The sequence below is a fragment of the Cervus elaphus genome, chromosome 20 (assembly GCF_910594005.1).
Source record: "Cervus elaphus chromosome 20, mCerEla1.1, whole genome shotgun sequence".
Classification (NCBI taxonomy): Eukaryota; Metazoa; Chordata; class Mammalia; order Artiodactyla; family Cervidae; genus Cervus; species Cervus elaphus.
This window is the reverse complement of record NC_057834.1, coordinates 68,514,592-68,539,110: the sequence shown is the minus strand read 5'-3', so window position 1 is coordinate 68,539,110 and position 24,519 is coordinate 68,514,592. Positions and strand designations below refer to the sequence as shown.

Below are 24,519 nucleotides of genomic sequence, written 5' to 3'. Positions count from 1 at the left end.
ATAAAGCCTACAAACAAATATTTGTTTATTAAAACTAAATGTGATTCAATTTAATAGACAATTTTAGACTAATTATTTTGCATATTTTATTTACCTTTGAGTGGCATTACTATAGTGCCTCACATATGGTTGTTTCAAGGGCCAAAGTGGAAAGAAAGAGAAAGAGAGAACTCTACTCAAATAAACCCAAACCATGACCCTGATGTAGATTTGCTAAGAATGATAAGGCAGTGATTATCTGAGTCAAATCAAAATAGAAAATTGTAAAGTTAATGCAAAATAATTAGAAAATAAAATAAACACAAACATATCAAGCTTTTACATTCGATAGTCAGGGAGTTGGCTCAAAATGACCTGTTTAGCTGCCTTCATAAAGGCTATAAGATTCCTTCAATGTAATGGCAACAACCATTACAATCTGCATTTTCCTTAACTTTGAAGTATCTATTTTCTAATAATCTTATTTGTGTTTTCTAAGGAGGGAATACACTGGAAAAGGCATACAAGATTCAGATGACCAGAATTCTAGACATGGCTACAAAACTAAGTAATTTTAATGAGTTTAAGTAAATAACTTAATATTTTCAGCATAGTCAGTAAAATGAAGAAACAAATTTGGGTTATTCATTTAGATCATGATTAAAATCAAACCCAATATGCAACAGTAGTCTGGGAGCTGTATACCAAAAAAATATGTGATCCTTACATCATCTAGCATGTGAAGACTATGTAAAAGAAAGGTTAAATTCTTTCAACACATCTTTAGTGAGCACCAAGGGTTCATGATGCTGGGGACACAGCTTCTGAAACAAAATATATAATGAACAAAACATAGCAATCCATGCCCACCTGGATTTCATATGCTAGTGGGAAAAAACTGACAATAAACAAATCAGTAAATACGAAAACAGTATATCAGTGATGGGTGCCATGAAAAAAAATTAAGCAAAGTCTCAGGAGAGCCTAGTATGGTGGCAGGCTAGAGTTTTAAACAGAGTGGCCGGAGAAAGCCTTGCTGAGGTGTACAAAGGAAATTGTGCAAACTCTCAAGTAAGCTGGAAAAATCACTGAAAGTTTCCACGCATAGGAATATTAAAAGGATTTCTCAGATGTCATAGATGTATCTTTATCTATTAGAAAGATGCTCTACCAGGAAAGGGCATAAGCATGCAACCATTACAAAGCAACTAAAATAACCCAGATGAAAAATAACGATGATGGTTTAGAAAGGCAGAAGTGGTGGAAGTGAAGAGAAATAATCAGATTCTAGCTACTAATATATCTGAAGGATATATCCAAACAGATCTTCTAATTTAGTATGGGAGGTGAGACAAATAACAAAACCGAGGACTCAATATTTTGCTCTCAGAAAGTGGTGGATAGAGATGACTCCAGGAACAACAGATCTTGGATGTAAGACCGTAATTTGGATTTTTGACACTGAAATGCCTGTTAGGGATTTAAGTGGAGGTAATCACTAGACTCAGGGGTTGGGAAGATCCCCTGGAGAAAGAAATGACAACCCATTCCTGTATTCTTGCCTGGGAAATCCCATGGACAGAGGAGTCTATAGACTGCAGTCCATGGGGTTGCAAAGAGTCAGACATGACTGAGCGACTAAGCACACACATGCATTCATTAGGCATTAGGCATTCATTGGTTACAGAAGTCTAGAATCAAAGACAGTAGTCCAGGCAAGAGATATAAATGCAGGAACCATCTGTCTATTTAAACTGATGGTATTTAAACTGAGGAGAGAGAATGTGATCAACAACTTACTGAGTCTTTAAAAAGAAACAGAACGACCTGAACCCTGGGCGCTCTAATATTTAGGGGTGAGGAGATAAGGAAGAACCAACAAAGAAGCCAAGAAGAAGATGCCAATGAGGAAAGAAGAAAAAAGGAGTGTGATGTCTTGGAAGGGAAGTGAAAAAAAAAAATTGCAGGAAGGAGAAAGTGACTGCCTATGTTAAGTGCTGCTGCTACTTAATAGCAAGGTTTGGTTCCTCAGTTAGCAAAGGCTTCCCTTGTAGCTCAGTTGGTAAAGATTCTGCCTGCAATGCAGGAGACCCCAGTTTGATTCCTGGGTCGGGAAGATTCCTTGGAGAAGAGATAGGCTACCTACTCCAGTATTCTTGGGCTTCCCTTGTGGCTCAGCTGGTAAAGAGTCCGCCTGCAATGTGGGAGACCTGGTTTCGAACCCTGGGTTGGGAAAATCCCCTGGAGAAGGGAAAGGCTACCCCACACCAGTATTCTGGCCTGGAGAATTCCACGGACTGTATAGTCCATGGGGTCTCAAAGAGTCTGACACGGCTGAGCAACTTTCACTTTCACTTTCCCTAAAAGCAGAATTTGAAACATGTGATTTATGGAGTGAGTGCTCTTCAGGAAATAACAATACAGGAGGGATGAAGCAGGGTAGAAAAGGAAACACTGGTCAAGGATGGGCCAGTGATAGTGTCGGGTCTAAGAGCCACAGGGCAAGGATCTGGAGCACAACTGCTCATAGGAGCTGTCCTCGCCTTAAGGCAAGCAGGCTGGCTTCTTTCAAGATACTGTCTTTGTATTTAGTTCTCAGAAATTTAATTATGATACATCTTGATATGGATTCCCTCGTATTTCACAGACGTTTTTGATTCTGTAGGTTTGTGTCTCTTGCTAAATTTAGTCAGTTTTTAGCTGTTATATCCCTTTGGGGTATTTTTCAGCCTCACCCTGTTTCTTCTCTTCTTGTTAAGGGTAGAAATTCAGTGGTCTGGGATGTGGGCTGCCTTGGTTACCAGGTAGCTAGTGAGCATGAAAGTCCTGACTCCCTTATCTTTCACCAAGCAGAGGGGCTGGAGCGTCTCATCACCTCATCTCAGGATTGAATTCCAGGCTCCCTGCTCAGCGTTTATGAATATACTGGGATGAGGTCACATTTTTGTTGTTGTTGATGTATTCGGCTAGAGGATAGCAGTTACTATCTAAAAGTCTTCCATCTTGCTGTGATCAGAAAAGAAGCTGTTCGTTTCTTAGTATTTTGGCTAGAAAGAGCAGACTTTTGTTGAGGTGTGTATGTGTGTGTGTGTGTGTGTGTATCAGTTAGCATTTCTGGTTTTCCAACTTCTTCGGCTCCAAGGCTCCAAGATATATGCAGAAAAACAGAAAACCCAGGGAATTCATCACTGTGTCATGTTTCAGGTTCCATATTCCTAGTTAATTGTCTTCTCTACACCTTAGAAAATCTTCTCATATGTGTTTTATGTATGTTTTTTAATTTGGATGAGTAATTATAAAACTCAAGTATGAAAATTAATAAATTAAAAAATAAATTATATCATGTGGTAATACTTTTATTCAATTCTTCATGGAAGCACAAAGAGAATAATAATGAAAAGGAGAAGAATAGCATTCTTTAACGACACTGAGGATAACTTTCAACTCTAGTTCCATATTCCCTCTTGGAAACATATTTCACTGTTCTTTATTAATACAGTATATACATTTAATACATAGAGTTTTCAAGTATATATCCAGAGCAATAAATCTGATCTTATAATTGAGATAATACTAACATATCTTTAAAACTTTCATTTTTCCTCTAACACTTGCTCATTATAGCAAATCTGAAATATACAAAAGTGCTAAGAAAACAAATACAATTACTATTAACATTTCATTTTTTTCTGTATGAGTATGTGTATAGGTGTGGTTCTGTAAAACTATATACAACCATTCTGAAATATAGAGTTGTTCTGTACCTTGTCCATAAATTAATAATATAAATTATAAGTATTTTTCAGATTATTAATTACTTCAAAAGTAATTTTATTTAAAAATAGTAATTTAATGGTTGCACAATTTACTACAGAATAGATCTGCCCTAAGTTACTTAGCTATAACCTGCATTTTCCCACCCACATTTTTCTCTACAAATAAACAGTATTGGGATAATCTTCTTTCTATTTAATTATTTACCTACATTCCTTATTTGCCCCTTATGATAAGTTTACTAGAAGACGAATTACTAGGTTTAAGTGTTTGATAATTTAAAGGTATTCTTATGAACTGAATCCCATCAAATTCATTTATCGAAGGCCTAAACCCCAGTATTTCAGAATATAACTGTATTCGGATACAGTCTTAAAAGAGGTAATTAAATTAAAATGAGGTCATCAGAATGGCTCTTATCTGATATATTGGTGTCATTATAAGAGGATATTTGGACATGTACAGGGGGAAAACCATGAGAAGAGAGTGAAAAGGCAGCCACCTCTCATCAAGAGAAATGCCTCAAGAAATCAACAATGCTGACACCTTGATCTCAGATTCCTAGCTTCTAGAACACTGAGAAAATAAACTGTTCTTCAGGCCACCCAGCCTGTGACAGCCCTAGAAAACTAACATAAGTATTAACAAATATTGTCAAAGATACTGACAAAGATACTGTCAAACTGTGTTCCTAGAAATCTATGTCAATATATATTTAATGCAGAAAACCTATTTCACTGTATCTTTGACATGTATCTTGACAATCTTTCATTGTCAATTACCAAAAAAAAAAAGAAAATATGAGACACTCAATTTATAAGCTAACATTATGGAATGAAAATGTTAATTTTTCATAAAATAATAATAATAACAATAGTAATAATGGTGAATGTCTCCCCTTCTAAATAAACAGTTTAATAATCTATAAAGGGGAAACCCTAGAGAGTTTAATTTATCTGGATCATAGTTCTCACACATTTAAAATGAAAGAGACTTGATAATCATTAAAGGATTTCTAAGTTTGAAAATTACATGATTCTTTTTTAAGTGTTCTTCAATTATTTACACCATTATACAGGATCACAACTGATAGTTGATTCATTCCTTGATCTAATTTGGACCACACTAGTGTCCTTCCAGAGACCTCTACAAGAAATGTCATGGTAGAATGCAAAGTTCACAGAAGTGGAGCAAGGAAAACTGAATTACAAATCCAAATCTGCTAGTAAGTGGCTGTGTTATCATCGCAAATCGTGTTGTTTCCCTGTAAAAAACTTTGCTGGTTGGCCAGTGACAGAAAAATTAAAAATCAGATAAATACAAATGCACATGTACAGATACCCTCAATTCCTATCCTAAGAGAGTTTACATGTAGTTAAGAAGTACATAAAAAAAAACTAAAATCATTAGGTAGATATACTCCTAAGTATTTTATTCTTTTTGTTGCAATGGTGAATGGTATTGTTTCCTTAATTTCTCTTTCTGTTTTTTCATTGTTAGTATATAGGAATGCAAGGGATTTCTGTGTGTTAATTTTATATCCTGAAACTTTACTATATTCATTGATTAGCTCTAGTAATTTTCTGGTAGAGTCTTTAGGGTTTTCTATATAGAGGATCATGTCATCTGCAAACAGTGAGAGTTTTACTTCTTCTTTTCCTATCTGGATTCCTTTTACTTCTTTTTCTGCTCTGATTGCTGTGGCCAGAACTTCCAACACTATGTTGAATAGTAGTGGTGAGAGTGGGCACCCTTGTCTTGTTCCTGATTTCAGGGGAAATGCCTTCAATTTTTCATCGTTGAGGGTGATGCTTGCTGTGGGTTTGTCATATATAGCTTTTATTATGTTGAGGTATTTTCCTTCTATTCCTGATTTTTGGAGAGTTTTAATCATAAATGAGTGTTGAATTTTGTCAAAGGCTTTCTCTGCATCTATTGAGATAATCATATGGTTTTTACCTTTCAATTTGTTAATGTGGTGTATTACATTGATTGAATACTTAGGAGTATATCTACCTAAAGAAACAAAAGACCTATACATAGAAAACTATAAAACACTGATGAAAGAAATCAAAGAGGACACAAACAGATGGAGAAACATACTGTGTTCATGGATTGGAAGACTCAATATTGTCAAAATGGCTATTCTACCCAAAGCAGTCTATAGATTCAATGCAATCCCTATCAAGCTACCAACGGTATTTTTCACAGAACTAGACCAAAGAATTTCACAATTTGTATGGAAATACAAAAAACCTCGAATAGCCAAAGTAATCTTGAGAAAGAAGAATGGAACTGGAGGATTCAACCTGCCTGACTTCAGACTCTACTACAAAGCCACAGTCATCAAGACAGTATGGTACTGGCACAAAGACAGAAATATAGATCAATGGAACAGAATAGAAAGCCCAGAGATAAATCCACGAACCTATGGACACCTTATCTTTGACAAAGGAGGCAAGGATATACAATGGAAAAAAGACAACCTCTTTAACAAGTGGTGCTGGGAAAACTGGTCAACCACTTGTAAAAGAATGAAACGAGAACACTTTCTAACACCATACACAAAAATAAACTCAAAATGGATTAAAGATCTAAATGTAAGACCAGAAACTATAAAACTCCTAGAGGAGAACATAGGCAAAACACTCTCCGACATAAATCACAGCAAGATCCTCTATGACCCACCTCCCAGAATATTGGAAATAAAAGCAAAACTAAACAAATGGGACCTAATGAAACTTAAAAGCTTTTGCACTACAAAGGAAACTATAAGTAAGGTGAAAAGACAGCCCTCAGATTGGGAGAAAATAATAGCAAATGAAGAAACAGACAAAGGACTAATCTCAAAAATATACAAGCAACTCCTGAAGCTCAATTCCAGAAAAATAAATGACCCAATCAAAAAATGGGCCAAAGAACTAAACAGACATTTCTCCAAAGAAGACATACAGATGGCTAACAAACACATGAAAAGGTGCTCAACATCACTCATTATTAGAGAAATGCAAATCAAAACCACAATGAGGTACCATTACACGCCAGTCAGGATGGCTGCTATCCAAAAGTCTATAAGCAATAAATGCTGGAGAGGGTGTGGAGAAAAGGGAACTCTCTTACACTGTTGGTGGGAATGCAAACTAGTACAGCCGCTATGGAGAACAGTGTGGAGATTTCTTAAAAAACTGGAAATAGAACTGCCATATGACCCAGCAATCCCACTCCTGGACATACACACCAAGGAAATCAGATCTGAAAGAGACACGTGCACCCCAATGTTCATCGCAGCACTGTTTATAATAGCCAGGACATGGAAGCAACCTAGATGCCCATCAGCAGATGAATGGATAAGGAAGCTGTGGTACATATACACCATGGAATTTTACTCAGCCGTTAAAAAGAATTCATTTGAACCAGTCCTAATGAGATGGATGAAGCTGGAGCCCATTATACAGGGTGAAGTAAGCCAGAAAGATAAAGAACATTACAGCATACTAACACATATATATGGAATTTAGAAAGGTGATAACGATAACCCTATATGCAAAGCAGAAAAAGAGACACAGAAATACAGAACAGACTTTTGAACTCTGTGGGAGAATGTGAGGGTGGGATATTTCAAAAGAACAGCATGTATACTATCTATGGTGAAACAGATCACCAGCCCAGGTGGGATGCATGAGACAAGTGCTCGGGCCTGGTGCACTGGGAAGACCCAGAGGAATCGGGTGGAGAGGGAGGTGGGAGGGGGGAACGGGATTGGGAATACATGTAAATCCATGGCTGATTCATATCAATGTATGACAAAACCCACTGGGGGAAAAAAAAAAAAAAATAAATAAAATCATTATACTAAAAAGAACATATACACAAAGTATCAAAACAGTTAATGTTAAATAAGTTTATACTTATTACTCGACTCACTAATAACTTGGAGAAAATTAATTTTGGAGAAATTAATTTTTCTCCAACTCTTTGCAACTCCATGAACTGTAGCCCACCAGGCTCATTTGTCCACAGAATTCTCCAGGCAAAAATACTGGAGTGGGTTGCCATTTCCTTCTCCAGAGGATCTTCCCAACCCAGGGATTGAACCCAGGTCTCCTGCATTGCAGGTGGACTCTTTCACCATCTGAGCCACCAGAGAAGCCCTTGGAGAAATTAACTTTGGGAAATCAGGTGAAAAGGAAGTGGTTTTCCTAACAAATATTTATACCTCATAAAATGACATTTCAAATATTGCCTTCAAAGTTGTACTTACTTAATCCCCATTTATAGCCTAATAATCCCAGCCCTATAATGATTTCATGGATCCAATTAAATAACATTCTAGGAGTCAGTAATCACAGATTTTTGCACCTGCACCTCATCTGGAAATATAAGATGATCATATTAAACACTTAATTTTTATATGTTCCCCAAAAGAATATTTAACAATGGTTTGTGTATACTAGTATACCCTTCTTCAGTTGAATTACATCTGAAATTTGGAAACTCTTCTATATCATTGTGTTATTATAAAATTACTTTAATACATTTTTATACATTTTCAAAAAATAAAATTTGGCACAAACTAAATTTATATGATTTTAAACAATTTCAAAAGATTTTTTAAGGAGCAAAATGAATCACATTTTTGAGATGATTCAAACTGCTGTATTTTACACATATTGAATTATATTTTTAAGTATATATAAAATCATGTCTTACAGTGTAGAATGAGATAATTTTCAGCATGAAACCATGTATCAGTGGTACTTACAAAGCAGTTCTTATCAGGATTTCTTTTCCAATGTTTCTTGTCTAATTTCTTGGCCGAAGTGGAACGCAGAGTTGCATGAGACTGTGTTCGAGGATTTAAAGCCAGGATACTCTGAAGACAGCATAGACAAAATATAAGCATAAATATTCTGGGATTTTAAAAAATAAAATTTTATTTTAAGATTCCACACACATACTCCAAAGATGTACATTAAAAATGTTGTTTTCCCCTTCTACTACTGTAATTCCACGACAAACTTATCTAAAGAAACCATTTACTGGGTGATATTCCAGTTCACTTTATACAAATATTTATTTATGATAACATAAAGGAGTTCAAAAACATGTAAAACATAACAATTGACTTTAAGATAAATTTTATAAATAGTATTCTTAAATGAGAGTGAAAAGAGGCAGGCACTTCATTACAGATATGATTTAAACTAGTAATAATAATCTCCACTAAGTTTTTAGAGTTTTACCAATTGCTTTCACATGTATTATTTAATATACAAATAGCTACTGTTATCTCAAAATTTTGGATGAGGAAATAAATTCAGGGTGATTAAGTAACCTGCTCAAGATCTCACAATTAATATGTGGAAGGGATTGAATCAGAATTCAGTTCTTCTGAGTGTTGGGCTTACATGTGAATTTATCCAAAGATGGAGTCTACATTTTATTGTGACTTTTTGAGGTATAAAATAGAATACAAAACATTTTTAAACACATGTGTAAAGCAGCACCTGAATAACTGAAGAAATAATTAATTTAAAAGGCCTGTCTTAAGCAAGGCTTTAAAACATGACCACTAGGACTCTTGCAGAATGAATGTATGAGGACCTCTGCAGATCAACTCCCTAGTAGAACAATATAACTGATAAAAATTAGTAAAAATAAGAAGTCTTTGAAGTCTCCAGAAATTCTTAAAGTCAAAGAGCAAATGAAGAAATTGTTATTGAAAAAAACCTACTAAAACTTGGTAAGAATGGCGAGGGTCTGTGGCATTTGAAGTGCAGTCTGTCTCCCTCCTCCAGACTCCCAGTTCTGCATGCAGAAATTCTACCTCAGGTGAGTACAGCCAAGAACAGAGGGCTATCCCCCCCCCCCCCCCACCAGGTGACACTGAGGTATCTCCCAAAGGTAGGCAGGATATTAGCATATCTAATCCCCTCTCCCCAGTCTACCAGCTATGCAGCAACTAAAGGCCGGAAAAGTGCAGCTGAGAAGTCAGGAGCTCCTTGCTCACTCACAGAAGAAAGGCTCTATCTCAGGAGCAACACGCCTGTAACAACAGGATCCTGATCACCATCTCTCAGCTCACTCATGGCTTAGAGTTAGCAAACCAGGAGAAGCAAACTGAGGTCAGAGGTTACTGCCTATACCAGGGCCCGGCTCATAAAGCAGGAGTGTGGCTCCGAGAAATGCGGGCCACTGTAACTACCCCTAGATCTGGAGCTGTGGCAGAGGTTTTTCCCAGAGAAAGAGGCCACACAAAGAGAAGAACTGACTTCATTTAAATTAATACATGGGAAGTTCAAGTCTAAGGGTAATCTCAAAAACAGTAAAGATTTCAGTGCCAGACAATTAAGAGGAAGTAGGTAGCTTCATGAGAGCAATAAACTAAATCACAAGGCAGTTTACCAGAAAGAATAGCTAATGGCTCCTGTATGGCCACAAAAAATCTCAAAGACTCACCTAAAAACTACTCTTGCAAAGGGGCTCAAATTTAACTGAATCACACTGGGGAGCCATTTATTAATATAACCCAAGGCACTGCCTAAAACAACAGGGCAATCAACTAGCAATCAAAGAGACTAAGAACTGGGTGTGATACAAACAGAGGTGGACCATTTAACAAAGAAACCCAAAGAGAAGGCAAAAAGAGTCCCACTAAAAGCACTGTCATACCGGAGTTAATGTGCACAAGCCCAGGGCTTCACCCTGTGTGAGTGCTATCAGAGATCAGGGAAACAAAGGTACCTAAAGGAGTCCACCAAGTCACTAAACAAACAGGCTAACAACAACCAGCCCCCCACTCTGGGACGGGGTAGAGGGAACTTAGTATTCAGAATTGCTATATCATCTGAAATATTCCATTTTCCATTACAGGAAAATTACAAGACATTCAAAGAAACAGGATTATATGGTCCTGGCAAGAACAAAAGCAGGTAACAGATATTGCCTTTCAGAGGTTTCAGGTGTAACATTGAATAAAAACTTCAAAGGAGCCATTATAAGGAAAGTATGGTAACAATATCTCACCAAACAGAGAATACTCCTAAAAAGATATAAATTATTTTTAAAATTCTGGAGATAATAAGCTATAATAACTGAAATTAAAAATTTACTAGAAGGGCTCAATCAACCAGTTCAGTCGCTCAGTCGTGTCCGACTCTTTGCAACCCCATGAATCACAGCACTCCAGACCTCCCTGTCCATCACCAACTCCTGGCATCTACCCAAACCCATGTCCATCGAGTCGGTGATGCCATCCAACCATCTCCATCCTCTGTCGTCCCCTTCTGCTCTTGCCCCCAATCCTTCCCAGCATCAGGGTCTTTTCCAATGAGTCAACTCTTTGCACGAGGTGGCCAAAGTATTGGAGTTTCAGCTTCAACATCAGTCCTTCCAATGAATAACCCAGGACTGATCTCCTTTAGGAGGAACTGGTTGGATCTTCTTGCAGTCCAAGGGACTCTCAAGTCTTCTCCAACACCACAGGTCAAAAGCATCAATTCTTCGGCACTCAGCTTTCTTCACCGTCCAACTCTCACATCCATACATGACTACTGTAAAAACCATAGCCTTGACTAGACAGACCTTTGTTGGCAAAGTAATGTCTCTGCTTTTTAATATGCTATCCAGGTTGGTCATAACTTTCCTCCCAAGAAGTAAGTGTCCTTTAATTTCAGGGCTGCAATCACTATCTGCAGTGATTTTGGAGCCCAAAAAAATAAAGTCTGCCACTGTTTCCACTGTTTCTCCATCTATTTCCCATGACGTGATGGGACCAGATGCCATGATCTTAGTTTTCTGAATGTTGAGCTTTAAGCCAACTTTTTCACTTTCCTTCACTTTCATCAAGAGGCTTTTTAGTTCCTCTTCACTTTCTGCCATAGGGTGGTGTCATCTGCATATCTGAAGTTATTGATATTTCTCCCAGCAATTTTGACTCCAGCTTGTGCTTCTTCCAGCCCAGCATTTCTCATGATGTACTCTGCATATAAGTTAAGAAGGGCTCAACAGTATATTTTAATTTGCAGAAGAAAGAATCAGCAAAATTTAAGAGAACTCAAGAGATACTAAGCAGTCCAAAAGACAAAAAATATTTTTCAAAAAATTAACACAGCCTTAAAGATATATGGTACACAATTTGTTGCTGTTGAGTCGCTCAGTCATGTCTGACTCTTTGCAACTCTAGACTGCAGCACCCCAGGCTTCCCTGTCCTCCTTCACCATCTCCCGGAGCTTGTTCAAACTCATGTCCATCCAGTCAGTGATGCCATGTAACCATCTCATCCTCTGTCGTCCCCTTTTCCTCCTGCCTTCAATCTTTCCCAGCATCAGGGTCTTTTGTATTGAGTCGGCTCTTTGCATCAGGTGGCCAAAGTATTGGAGCTTCAGCTTCAGCATCTGTCCTTCCAATGAATATTCAGGACTGATTTCCTTTAGGATTGACTGGTTTGATCTCCCTGCAGTACAAGGGACTCTCAAGAGTCTTCTCCAACACAGATAAGTACCCCAAAATATTGTAGCAGGATTTCAGAAAGGAAGGCAAGAAAGGAGGAGAAAAATATATGAAAAATAATGGGGCTGAAATTTTAATTTTTTAAAAAAAGAAAAAACATTAAATATATATTCAGTAAGACAGACAAATTTGAAGTAGGATAAATGCAAAAAGATCCACACATAGACACATTGGCAAAAGAGCTAAAAGTCAACACCAAAGAGAAAATCTTGAAAGTAGCAAGAGAAAAATACTCAAATGTACAACTCCAATAGTTTAACGGTTGACTTCTCATCAGGAACAACAGATGTTTAAGAGTAGTAGGATAAGATTTCAAAGTACTAAAAGAAAAAAATTGTCAAGCAAGAATACTATATTCAAGAGAGAAGAACAAAAAGAAATAGATTTGAATATTGTAAACCAACTAAACCTAATAGATAATAACTACATTTCATCAAATTGCAGAATGCACATTCTTCTCAGTTCAGTTGCTCAGTCATGTCCAACTTTTTGCAACCACATGGACTGCAGCACGCCAGGCTTCCCTGTCCATCATCAACTCCCAGAGCTTGCTCAAACTCATGTCCATCAAGTCGGTGATGCCACCCAACAATCTCATCCTCTGTCATCCCCTTCTCCTCCCGCCTTCAATCTTTCCCAGCATCAGGGTCTTTTCCAATGAGTCAGTTCTTTGCATCAGGAGCCAAAGTATTGGAGTTTCAGCTTCAGCATCAGTCCTTCCAATGAATATTCAGGACTGATTTCCTTTAGGATGGACTGGTTGGAGTCCAAGGGACTCTCAAGAGTCTTCTCCAACACCACAGCATCAATTCTTGAGCACTCAGCTTTCTTTATAGTCCAACTCTCACATCCATACATGACTACTGGAAAAACCATAGCTTTGACTAGATGGACCTTTGTTGGCAAAGTAACGTCTCTGCTTTTTAATATGCTGTCTAGGTTGGTTATAGCTTTTCTTGCAAGGAGCAAGCATCTTTTTATTTCACGTCTCAAGTGTCCACAAAACATCCTCTATGACAAACCAGATGCTAGGCCATAAAACAAACCTTAATAAATTTAAAAAGGTTTAATCATACAAATCATACAAAGCAGCTATCCAACCATAATGGATTGAATACAGATATTGGTAACAGAAGGAAATTTGGGGAATTTACAAACAACATATATGAACCTGTAAACATTGTGCTGAGAGGAGTCAGTTACAAAATACCACATCCTGTATTATTCCACTTATATAAAATGTCCAAAATAGAGAAGTCTATAGAGACAGAAAGTAGATATGGTTGCCAGGGGCTGGGGGATTAGGGGCAAATGCAGCATGAATGCTGAAGGGTATATGGTTTCTTTGGGTAGATGAAAATTGACTGCAGTCATAGTAGCAAACTATGAATACAATAAAAGTCTTTGAATTCTACACTCTATATCTGTGAACTGTACAGTATGTGAATTATATCTTAATAAAGCTGTTACTAAATAATAGTATTAATAACACACAGTAAATTCTACATTCAGTGAATGTCACTGTATACTGCATTCATTCTAGTAAACATTATTGGGGCTTATTTTATTAGCCTAACATTAATGAAGATTACTTTTAGTAATTGCTATATATGTTAGACATGATATTTCTTCAGTCAATCAATTTAGATATCTGTGTTTTGAACAACAAATGTACAATAAATCTATGAGTTTTAAACAATATATTCCTCATGATTAAACAATGCCAAAGCAACCTAGTAATAAGAGCCAACATTAGAAAATATAAGTAATCCTATTTATATACAAAGAGCCAACATTAGAAAACATAAGTAATCCTATTTATATACAAAAAAACAGAAAATATTTTTTTATCATGAAACAGAAGTAATTTTGTTTAGTTATCCTATTTGAACCATTAGTCATCTCATACATTAATTCAAGCTGATAAATAAGAAGATGATGTTTTTAAAGTAGTTATTGCGACCAACATTTAAAGGGAAAAAAAAACAAGTAGATAATATGCAAGAAAGATGGCTGTATTTCATTTAGTTTTTACTTCCACAATTCATATTGTGAAAAATGATTATGTTTATCTATGTTGGCACAGTAATGTAACTTTTAAGAATAAACATTCTGAATGCAATTTATTGGCTGTTTATCACAATAACTTTTCTTTTGCACAGCATAAGTAGAAAGTATAACACAACATGAAATATTGGGTTAACCTTTTGCAAAAAGGCAATGAGTTGAATTCAATGGATCTTGGGTAAAAATAAATTGGATTGTGAAGAATGGTTACCAAGGATTTGACTTAATAATATCCCAAATGAAAAGTGATATAAAATAAAAATACAAGACATGAGTGGTTGAGAGCTGTTAAAAACAATTTTCCAAAGCAAGACTTTTTGGAACTAAAAGTCAATATCATCAATAACTAAGCAGCTGGCAGAATAATACAGGAGAGTTCTAAATTGCATTCTTCCTAAGAAATGACCAAAGCCAGGTCCTAACAGGGTCACAGGGTCCCCTCTCTGGATAAATTGAGCACTTTAAGAGACCCATTAACTCTTTCAGAAATAAGGCATATTACTTATAAAGGAAGATTTTCTCCCATGCAAAGAACTTGGCCTTTGGCTTCCCCAGTCATTTTCAGTAACCCAATAAAAATGTACTGGTGATTCTAGAGGGAAAAAACAAAATTTGAGAGAATTTCATTGCACTAATTTTATTTAGGTTAAGAAATGATAGAATATGATCAGGAGACAGGTTCACACAAGAGATCAAATCAGAGGCATGTGTTTTCCCTATGCTGTCTGTCAATTCTTCTCTGGGAAGCAGATAGAAGGCCACAACACACAAACTAGAATTCTGCATCTGAGAAGTGGCCTTCTGTACTACCACCATAGAGAACACAAAAAGGAGCTCCTATTGACTACAATCACAGGGCCTCAGCTCACAAATAAAAGCACTAAGTCTTAGCCCCCAAATACTGGAACTGAGCGCTGAGAGCTTGAATTCCAACTGCAGAAAGTCACCTGGGCAATATATTCTCTTTCTAAAAGCATAGCTTTGCTTTACATCTCAGTATCAATTATTCAAACCTAATGCACCATTAAGCTCTCTCCAGGCTTCCCTGGTAGCTAAGCTGGTAAAGAATCCACCTGCAATGAAGGATATCTCGGTTCGACTCCTAGATCAGGAAGATCCCCTGGAGAAGAGATAGACTGCCCACTCCAGTATTCTTAGGCTTCCCTGATGGCTCAGATTGTCAAGAATAGGCCTGCAATGTGGGAGACCTGGGTTTGAGCCCTGGGTTGGGAATATCCCCTGGAGGAGGGCTTGCAACTCACTTCAGTATTCTTGCCTGGAGATCTTCCATGGAGAGAGGAACCTGGTGGGCCACAGTCCATGGGGTCACAAAGAGTCAGACATGGCTGAGAGACTAAACATAGCACAGCATAGCAAGCTCCTTCCATCCTTTGCATTTTAAATTATAAGCAAATGTTTCCTCTTCAGTACTGGTCATTACTTACTTTAATTCTGAGCCATTATACACATATACAACATAATACACATATACCAACATTTCAATTTACAGGCTGAACTTAATTCATTAAATTTTGTCTTATTTAAATTACGCTTAAATTTTGTCTCTGATGATGTATCCTAAGTTCTTTATAAATGTCTCCTACTTTTCCAGGTTAAAAATAAATAATAAGTAAATAAAATTTAAAACTTGTTTCTCTCATTTTTTTCATAATTTGGTATGACTATGTTAATTTCAATAAAATGTAGTGTGGCAGCATTTTTTTCTTCAATAAATACTCCTGGTTAACAGAAAAATAAATAACTGTTGCTTAATCCTTCTGTTAAGTATTGTTTGCTTCATCCAGGTAACAATCTAACAAATGTTCAGCAGTTGAGAACTGAACTTTTTATTTGCTTAACAGTCTCTTGCATATAAACCCCAATCTCAGCCAATTACCCCACCCTCTCCCATGTCTATCACTGATCATAGTGTAAGGAGAGTTTAAGTAAGTAACTTAAGAATTTACAAAGGTGCCTTTGGTTCTTGGATAAGCTCAGAACTCCAGGTGGTTTGGGAGTAGAAGAGAGAACACAGCCTCAATTTTGCACCTTACACTCACATTCAAGAGATCAGTATAAATAACCTTGAAGTCTGAAAACCTTGAAAAGTCATGGTAATCAGTCCTAGTCAAGAACTCTCAGATTTTCCTATATTTACTGCACTTTCATTCTTTGTACAGGCTCAATTTCTTTTCCTTTAGACTGTATTACCTTTCCAAATAACTTATCTTCCACATTTTTCATTTGATTAACTCTATTCAAAGAACATTTTCTCCTCTATGCACAATGACTAACTCATTATGATTAATACATAATTGATGAAGGATGGAGTCTCTAACAGTCTTAAGTTTTACAACTTTAATTGTGCTAAGTATTTACTAAACAATATGCACAGTGTTAGAGGTTAAATGGGCTTAGATTTTAGCTCTATTGCTTTTTGCTAGTTATTTAAACTCTCTATCCCTCTACTTCTTCAACTATAAAATGTTGACTAGTCATAGTACCCACTCCATAATATCATTTTGAGGATTACCTGAAATGACATAAAAAACTTAGAACCGTGCATGCAGAAAGTGCTTAACACATGTTATCAATTAGTAAGTGATGGATCTAGATTTTAGACTCCACTGACCCAATCTGTATTCATATTCTTGTATTGTTCATTTTGAACATACAGATATAGGAACCATTTTTTAAAGTACAGGAATATAGAAAAAGATGAAGAAAACAAGCAAAAGTTAAAGTCCCTCAGTCGTGTGACTTTTTGCAAACCCATGGGCCTGCCAGGCTCCTCTGTCCACGGAATTCTCCAGGCAAGATACTGGAGTGGGTAGCCTTTCCCTTCTCCAGGAGATCTTCCCAAGCCAGGAATCCAACCCAGGTCTCCCACATTGCATGCAAATTCTTTACCATCTGAGCCACCAGGGAAGCCCAAATTACAGGAATATAGAATAAAGCCCAAAAGTACAGGAATATAGAAAAAGATGAAGAAAACAGGTGAAAAGGTAAATGTAAAGAGACAGTAAGTAGAGATGTTTCCCAGATGAAACCAAATCATTGGTTCCTGAAGTTATTTTTGCCCTAAGCCTGCAATTTCAAAGGCACTTTGTCTGAAAATGCAATATGCTCTACACAAATTAAAATGGCAGTGTGGAAGAGTCATGAAATTCAAATATAGATTTTTAAAATCCAGTACATGTATATAGCAATGTAGGTATCATTTTATAACACATATAACTGTATATAACTTATGGACCTTTGGTCCCAACATGTTTAGGTTAACTCACAATTCCTTCCTAAGAAAGACAAGTAAAAAGTTACAAATTTATAAAAAATGGAAAAAAAAATCATCAACTAGAAATGAATAAACCCCTTCACACGCTAGTTGCATTGCATAGGAAATTTGATTTATTTCTACAGAACCCATAGGTAACACAAATAAAACAGTTTTCATCATGGCACTCTCCTACTCAGCAAGCAAAGATCTACATGAAGCTGCTGTCTGTATTTGCAAGGTCCAGTGTGTACCCTCCTTCACTTACAGAACACACATCACATACTAGGTACTTAAGTGCTCCCTAATTGAAAAATGACTTTTAATGTCTTTCAGAAAAGATTAAGAATTCAAACACAGGAACCCTAACTTATACATCTGATATTACTCTCGTAATTCTTAACACAGAACAGAGCATGCCAAAGGTGGTGATTGACTCTGACTTAGACTCTGTATTAGTCAACTTAGGCTGCTATTAAAGAATCTCAGAGACATTTCTTTCTCACAGTTCTGAGAAGGCCTCATCTCCAATTACTATCACATTGAGAGTCAGCACTTCAACACACAAAATTTAAGAGGGACAAACATTCAGTCCATAACAGCTATGGAAAGGATTCTATTGTCTGTGGGACTATGCAAATGCTGTAAATCCAGGGCATTAATTTAAAAGATATTTTTCTCTTTAGATTGCAAATGGTACTATATTGAGTCTATATTTCTATTTTATCAAGACAAGAAGAAACTTTAAAATAAATAAAAGGAATATTACATGGTATGCTTAAATTTTAAAAAATAAAAACAATATTAACAAAGAAATTAATATTAACCATTAATTTATACTTTTTTAGAGTCAAGTAAAATTAGTAACCTTATTTCAAAACTTGCTTTACAGTAATTTTTTGGCCTCAAAGTAAAATCAGCTTTTCAGACTCTTTCAAAGAATTAGGAAAACTATTACAATTTACCTTTAATCTATTCACTGTTGAATAAAAGACACACTGTCCCCTAAAAGAGCTGTGTTTACAAGACCAAGGGTCATTTTAGCTCAAGAATGTGTCCACCAGCATGCTAAAAATAAAGCCATACTGATGAGCAAATGAAAAAGCTCAAAAACAAGATTTAAAGGAAAAGAAAGGAGAACTTTTGTTAATTGAGCTTAGATTTTTTTTTTAATTAACTAAATTGAGCAAGTAGCATGATTTTCAGGTTCACAATAGCATAATAAATCAAGGATTGACTAGTTGCCCTTCATTTATATGGTTAACAGCTGAAAGAAAACATGTGGGATAGCAAGTGATTTATATCAGAAATGACCTATTAATTTCCTGATTTTATTAATACCTGTGCAGAGACTAACTAAATATAAACTAAGGTTAAACCGTAGAACCAGCCTGAACCAGAAAGGGCTAAAACGGCAACAGTCCACTGCCCTGAACTGGTTCCAGCCAGACCACGGCTGCAGCACCTGCATAGATGAGACCCAAAGTGTGAGAAAGTTGCCTTTGCCTCATTATCACGCTAAGATCTCCACCCACAGAGTGGACCCGCACTTAGCAAGACACAATATGTGCAAAAGGGCCCAAAGGACTACACATGCTCTAGTTATTTCTGGAAATTTCCACCCCTTTCTCAAATTGATGACGTACTCACCTGTAACCCCTTGAAATTTTTTCGCCTGCCTCCCCCAGGAAGAAGGGATGGTTAGAGCATTGAGCTTTCCCTTCCTCACTCTTTAATCAATAAAAAAAATTTCCTGCTCTGCTTGGCAGGAACTTGCTTTTCTTCAAATGGTGGAAGCAACAGCAGGCATGAAAAGGACTCAACTGGAATTCAATCGATCCAAGCAGGGTCTGGTAACAATTGAGAAGGATAGGAGTGGGGCAAGGATATGGCAAATTGGGAAGTTGAACTATTGAAAATCAAGAAAATGAAACTTTTGAAAACATTTTTTATTATTATGCTATGTTTTAGTTTGCTTCTCAACTCTCTATGGGTTTTCTGCAGTGTTGACTGGCTCTTCTATCCAGAAACACATCCTCTTTGGTTTCCCTGACATCAGAGCTTTGAGACTTCCCTTTGTATTGGCTACTTCTACTTTTGTGACTTCCATTTCCCTCTTGATCACACATAAAGGTCCTTGGACCTTTGCTGCATGCCCTTCTACTAATGATTACTTTTCTGCCGCTGAGTCTTACCTACATTCTAAACCCTGAGATCTCTGTCTTGATTTATAGTCATCTACTTCAGTAGATGACAAATAACCCACTTGCATGTTTCATCATTATCTCAGTTTCTTCACCTCAAAAAACAATGCATTCTCTTTCCACCCCCAACTTTTTATCCATTTGACTTCTGTTAATAATATCACCACTTTTCTAGTAAATTGAACTTCACATGTGGTCAATCTACAACTACTATTTCTTTTGTTCCTTAAAGTCACACAATGCCAGTCAATGTTACTCACATCTGGCCTGTCCTTTTGTATTTCTTGCATCTACAAACTATTGCAGATCTTATTACAGTACACTTGGATCATGACATCATAGTGTGTGCATGTAGGCTTAGTCACTTCAGTCCTGTCCGACTCTTTGCTACCCCAGGGACCACAGCCCACCAGGCTCCTCTCTCTATGAGACTTTCCTGGCAAGAATACTGGAGTGGGTAGCCATGCCTGCCTCCCGGGGAATCTTCTCCACCCAGGGATCCAACTTGTGTCTCCTGAATTGCAGGATTCTTTACCACTGAGCCACCAGGGAAGCCTGATATAATAGTACTCTCCTAATTAAACTATTTACCTCAATTCTGTACTTTCTCTCTTTCCTATATAACAAACATCCTCTATACACAGATAAATGCATGTACACATACCCATATACAGACCACAAAGTTTACATGTCTCCCTGTTTTATACTTAATGCCAATAAAAACTACCACTTTATTGTTCAATGTGTTACAACCTACCATTCTCACCTTATTTGTTGTTTATAGAGTCCATGTACAATCCTACATCTACACCTCTACTCACATATCTTTTCTAAGATGGAACCACTTTATGTTAATTTAATGCTAGTTTTCCTTTACAATCTGAGATCTATTTCTCCAAAAATTAAGAAAAATTGTCCCTGCCTCTATTTAGCTCATACCCATGAACTTTGAGATATCCCATTGACACTATCATTGGACATATCAGATAAGAAATCAAGTAACTGTTAATATATATACATTCTATTATCAAATTGCTCTGTAAAACCCTCAAAAGCAATGATATAGTTTATATATTTTCCTATCCTCAAAACCAAGCATAATTTTTCATAAGTAAAATTATGCAAAACAAAAAATTGCTAATTAGAAAAGTTCTTTTTATGGCTGAGTAATTTTCCATTGTATATATGTACCATACTATCTTTATCCATTCATCTGTCAGTGGACACTTAGGCTGTTACCATGTCCTGGCTATTGTAAATAGTGCTACAATGAACACTGGGGTGCACATGTCTTTTTGAAATACGGTTTTATCAGGGTATACGTCCAGTAGTGTGATTGCTGGGTCATATGGCAGTTTACTTTCAGGTTTTTAAGGAACCTCTATACTGTTCTCCACAGTGGCTCTATCGGTTTACATTTCCATCTACAATGCAAGAGGGTTCCTTTTTTTCCACACCCTCTCCAGCATTTATTTTTTGTAGATTTTTTTGATGATGACCATTCTGACTGCTGTGAGGTGATACCTCATTGTAGCTTTGATTTGCATTTCTCTAATAATTAGTGATGTTGAGCCATAAAAAAGGGTGAAATTAGGTCGTTTATAGAAATGTAGGTGGACCAAGAGTCTGTCATACAAAGTGAAGTAACTCAGAAAGAGAAAGCAAGTATTGTATATTGATGCATATATGTGTAGTAGTAGAGAGAAACCTAGTTTCAGGGTAAGAACAGAGACAGCGACACAGACAACAGATGTGTGGACACGGAGGAGGACAGGAGGGAGAAGGGAAGGGTGGGATAAATTGGGAGGTTAGGTTTGACATAAATACACTACCACGTGTAAAATAGTTAGTTGGAACCTGCTATAAAGTACAGGAAACCGAGGTCAGTGTTCTGTGATGATCTAGATGGGTGGGATGGAGAGATCCAAGAGGGAGGGGATACACACGGCTGATTTATGTTGTCATACAGCAAAAACTAACACAACTCCGTAAAGCAATTATCCTCCAATGAGAAAAAAAAAATAGTTCTTTAGCAGAACAGTCAGAAAAAGCAGCAAGAAACTTCCACTGGAGAATGGACTTTAATGCTGGCAAAACAAACAGAATTTTGTTTTCTTCTTAGTGTTCATTCTATTGCAAAGGACAAAGAACACCATTCAGTACTTGTCAGCACTCACAAAGATTTTTAAGCCATATAATCATTAACTACTCAGAAATGGGAGGTCAGTGTTTTCAGACTTTCATTGGAAGGATTAATCATGCAACTCACTAGCAGAAGCAGCAGTGAAACACTTTGAACTGAACCTTGCAATCTGTGGTAATATAACACCAGCAACAATTTCTGACAAGAAAACAAATGAATTACTTGTTATCCACTCAAAATGTTCTAGGGTCAAAACTTCAGATTTTATTACACAATACAGACATCTCAAACATACGAAAAACGTGATATCTACTTGACCTAAACTGGTTTCCTTTTGGGAATAAATAAAATGAACTCTGCATCTTCTCAAGGTCTCTAGAATTTAGTACATTAGAGTTGGAATGAACTTTAGATATTAATATTTCCCATCCTAATTCAGAAATCCTATTCCAAACACTTATTGAACTATATCAAATTTATCAAAGAAATATGACAAAGGGTTACATATATAAAGCTCACATGAATTAAAAAAAAAAAAAAAAGAAAATGCCGAAAGATAAAATGCAAAACAGGCAAAAACACTTCACAGAGGAATGCATATATATATTCAGTTGAACAGATATATTCAGCCACCCCCTGGGTTTTCATTGCAAATAAGTTTCTGTTCCTATCACTATTAGAAACACTCTTTCAAGTCTCTGATAATGAAGAATTTACCCATTACTTCTCTTTGCGCTACTGTTGTCACACATTTTCGTTTTTCATACTTTGTCCCTTTTTAAAATTTTTCAAGTAATCTTTATAATAGTTTTGTTGATATATAATTCACTTACCACACAATTTACCCATTTAAAGTATACAATTTTAAAAAAAATTTAAAAAAAAAATAAAATAAAATAAAATAAATAATAATAATAATAAAGTATACAATTTGATGCCTTTTAGTATATTCACAGAGTTGTACAATCATCATCATAATCAATTTTAGAATACTGCATCAATTTCCTCCTCCCCAAAAAATCCATACCCATTAGCAGTCACTTCACATTTCCCCCAAATTCCCAGCGTCAAGCAATGATTAATCTACTTTCTGAGTACAGATTGTCTGTTCTTTTTTTCCAGTTTTTCTTTTTTCCAGCAGCATAACTGACAAATATTATATATATATATAGGACTTTATTTAAGGTGTACAGTGTGATTCTGATCCACATATACATCATGAAATGTCACCACAATTAAAATACCTGTCACCTTACCGTAACCTCGTTTGTGTGTGCATGGTGGGGGTGGGGGTGGGGGGAGGAGTATTTTCAGTCTCCTCTCAGAAAATGTCAAGAAATACAAAATTATAATATTAACTATGGTCCCCATGCTGTACATATCAGATCTCCAGAACAGTTCCATTCTATATAACAGATACTTTGTACCCTTTGACTATCATCTCTCCATTTCTCTCACCTTCCAGCCTCTAGCTTGTCTTTTTATGCCCAGTTTATTTCACTCTGCATAATGTCCTCTAAGTTCATCCATGACATTGAAAATGAGACAATTTCCTTCTTTTTTAATGGCTGAATATTCCGTTGTGTCTGTGTGTGTGCGCTGCATTCTTGGTATTCATTCATATTCATTCTTGATGGACATTTGGGCTGTTTCTGTCTCTCACCCATTGTGCATACATGCAGGTGCAGACGGCTTCTCTTCAGATACTGACCTGTCCGTTTCACCTGAGTTTTTGAATGCCGATCTCCCTGGGTATAGAATGCTAGCTTGAGAGTGTGTGCTGTCCCCCCAGTGCTTTACATATGTTGTCCTTGTCTTTTCATCTGCATCATTTCCAAGAAGAAATCTGTTTACCTTATCTTGGTTCTTCTGTACATAATTTGCTTTTTTTTTTTTTTCTGGCTGCTTTGAAGATTTTCTCCTTATAATTGGTTTTGATCAGTTTTATTATGTGTCTTACTGTGGTTTTCTTTGTATTTCTTCTGCTTGGCTTCACTGGGCTTTTTGGACCTATGAATTTATTTTCGCATTTTTTTTTTCTTCTGATTTCTCATCCCACCTCCACTCCTCTCTTTAGGGGATTCCATGTACATGCATATTAGGTCACTTGAAGCTGTCCCACAACTTGTAGCTCTTTTTTTTTTCTCTCTCTGTGCTTCATTTTGGGATATTTACCATTACTATGTCCTCAATTGCACTATCTTTTCTTCTGCACTATCTAATCAGTGTTTTATCCTATCCAGTGTATCTTCCATCTTAGATATAGTAGGCACAATTTCTATAGTTCAATTTACATTTCTATCTTACCTTCTGTGCTTCTACTTAACTTGTTGAACACATACAATATGTTATCATCATTTTAATGTCCTCTGCTAATTCTAACATCTGTGTCAGTTCTGAGTTTGTTTCAATTCATTCATTTTTACCTTCATGATGAGTTGCATTTTCCTACTTACTTTTAAGAATGCCTGGTCATGTTCAATTGGATGCCAAGCATTGTAGACACACATTGTTGGGATATTCCTGTATTCCTATATATATATTCATGCTGCTTCTGCTGCTAAGT

The 24,519-nt window shown here is 36.4% G+C and overlaps 1 protein-coding gene across 2 annotated transcripts in view; it reads right to left on the bottom strand.

Annotated features, from left to right (window-relative positions):
• The window catches only part of DPYD (dihydropyrimidine dehydrogenase), an 880,709-nt gene that overhangs the window by 833,629 nt on the left and 22,561 nt on the right, over positions 1–24,519 (bottom strand). For both annotated transcript variants that reach the window (XM_043876118.1, XM_043876119.1), the window contains exon 2: positions 8,516–8,626. In XM_043876118.1, the coding sequence (XP_043732053.1) occupies positions 8,516–8,626 (111 nt within the window). The remainder of the gene's footprint in view (positions 1–8,515; positions 8,627–24,519) is intronic.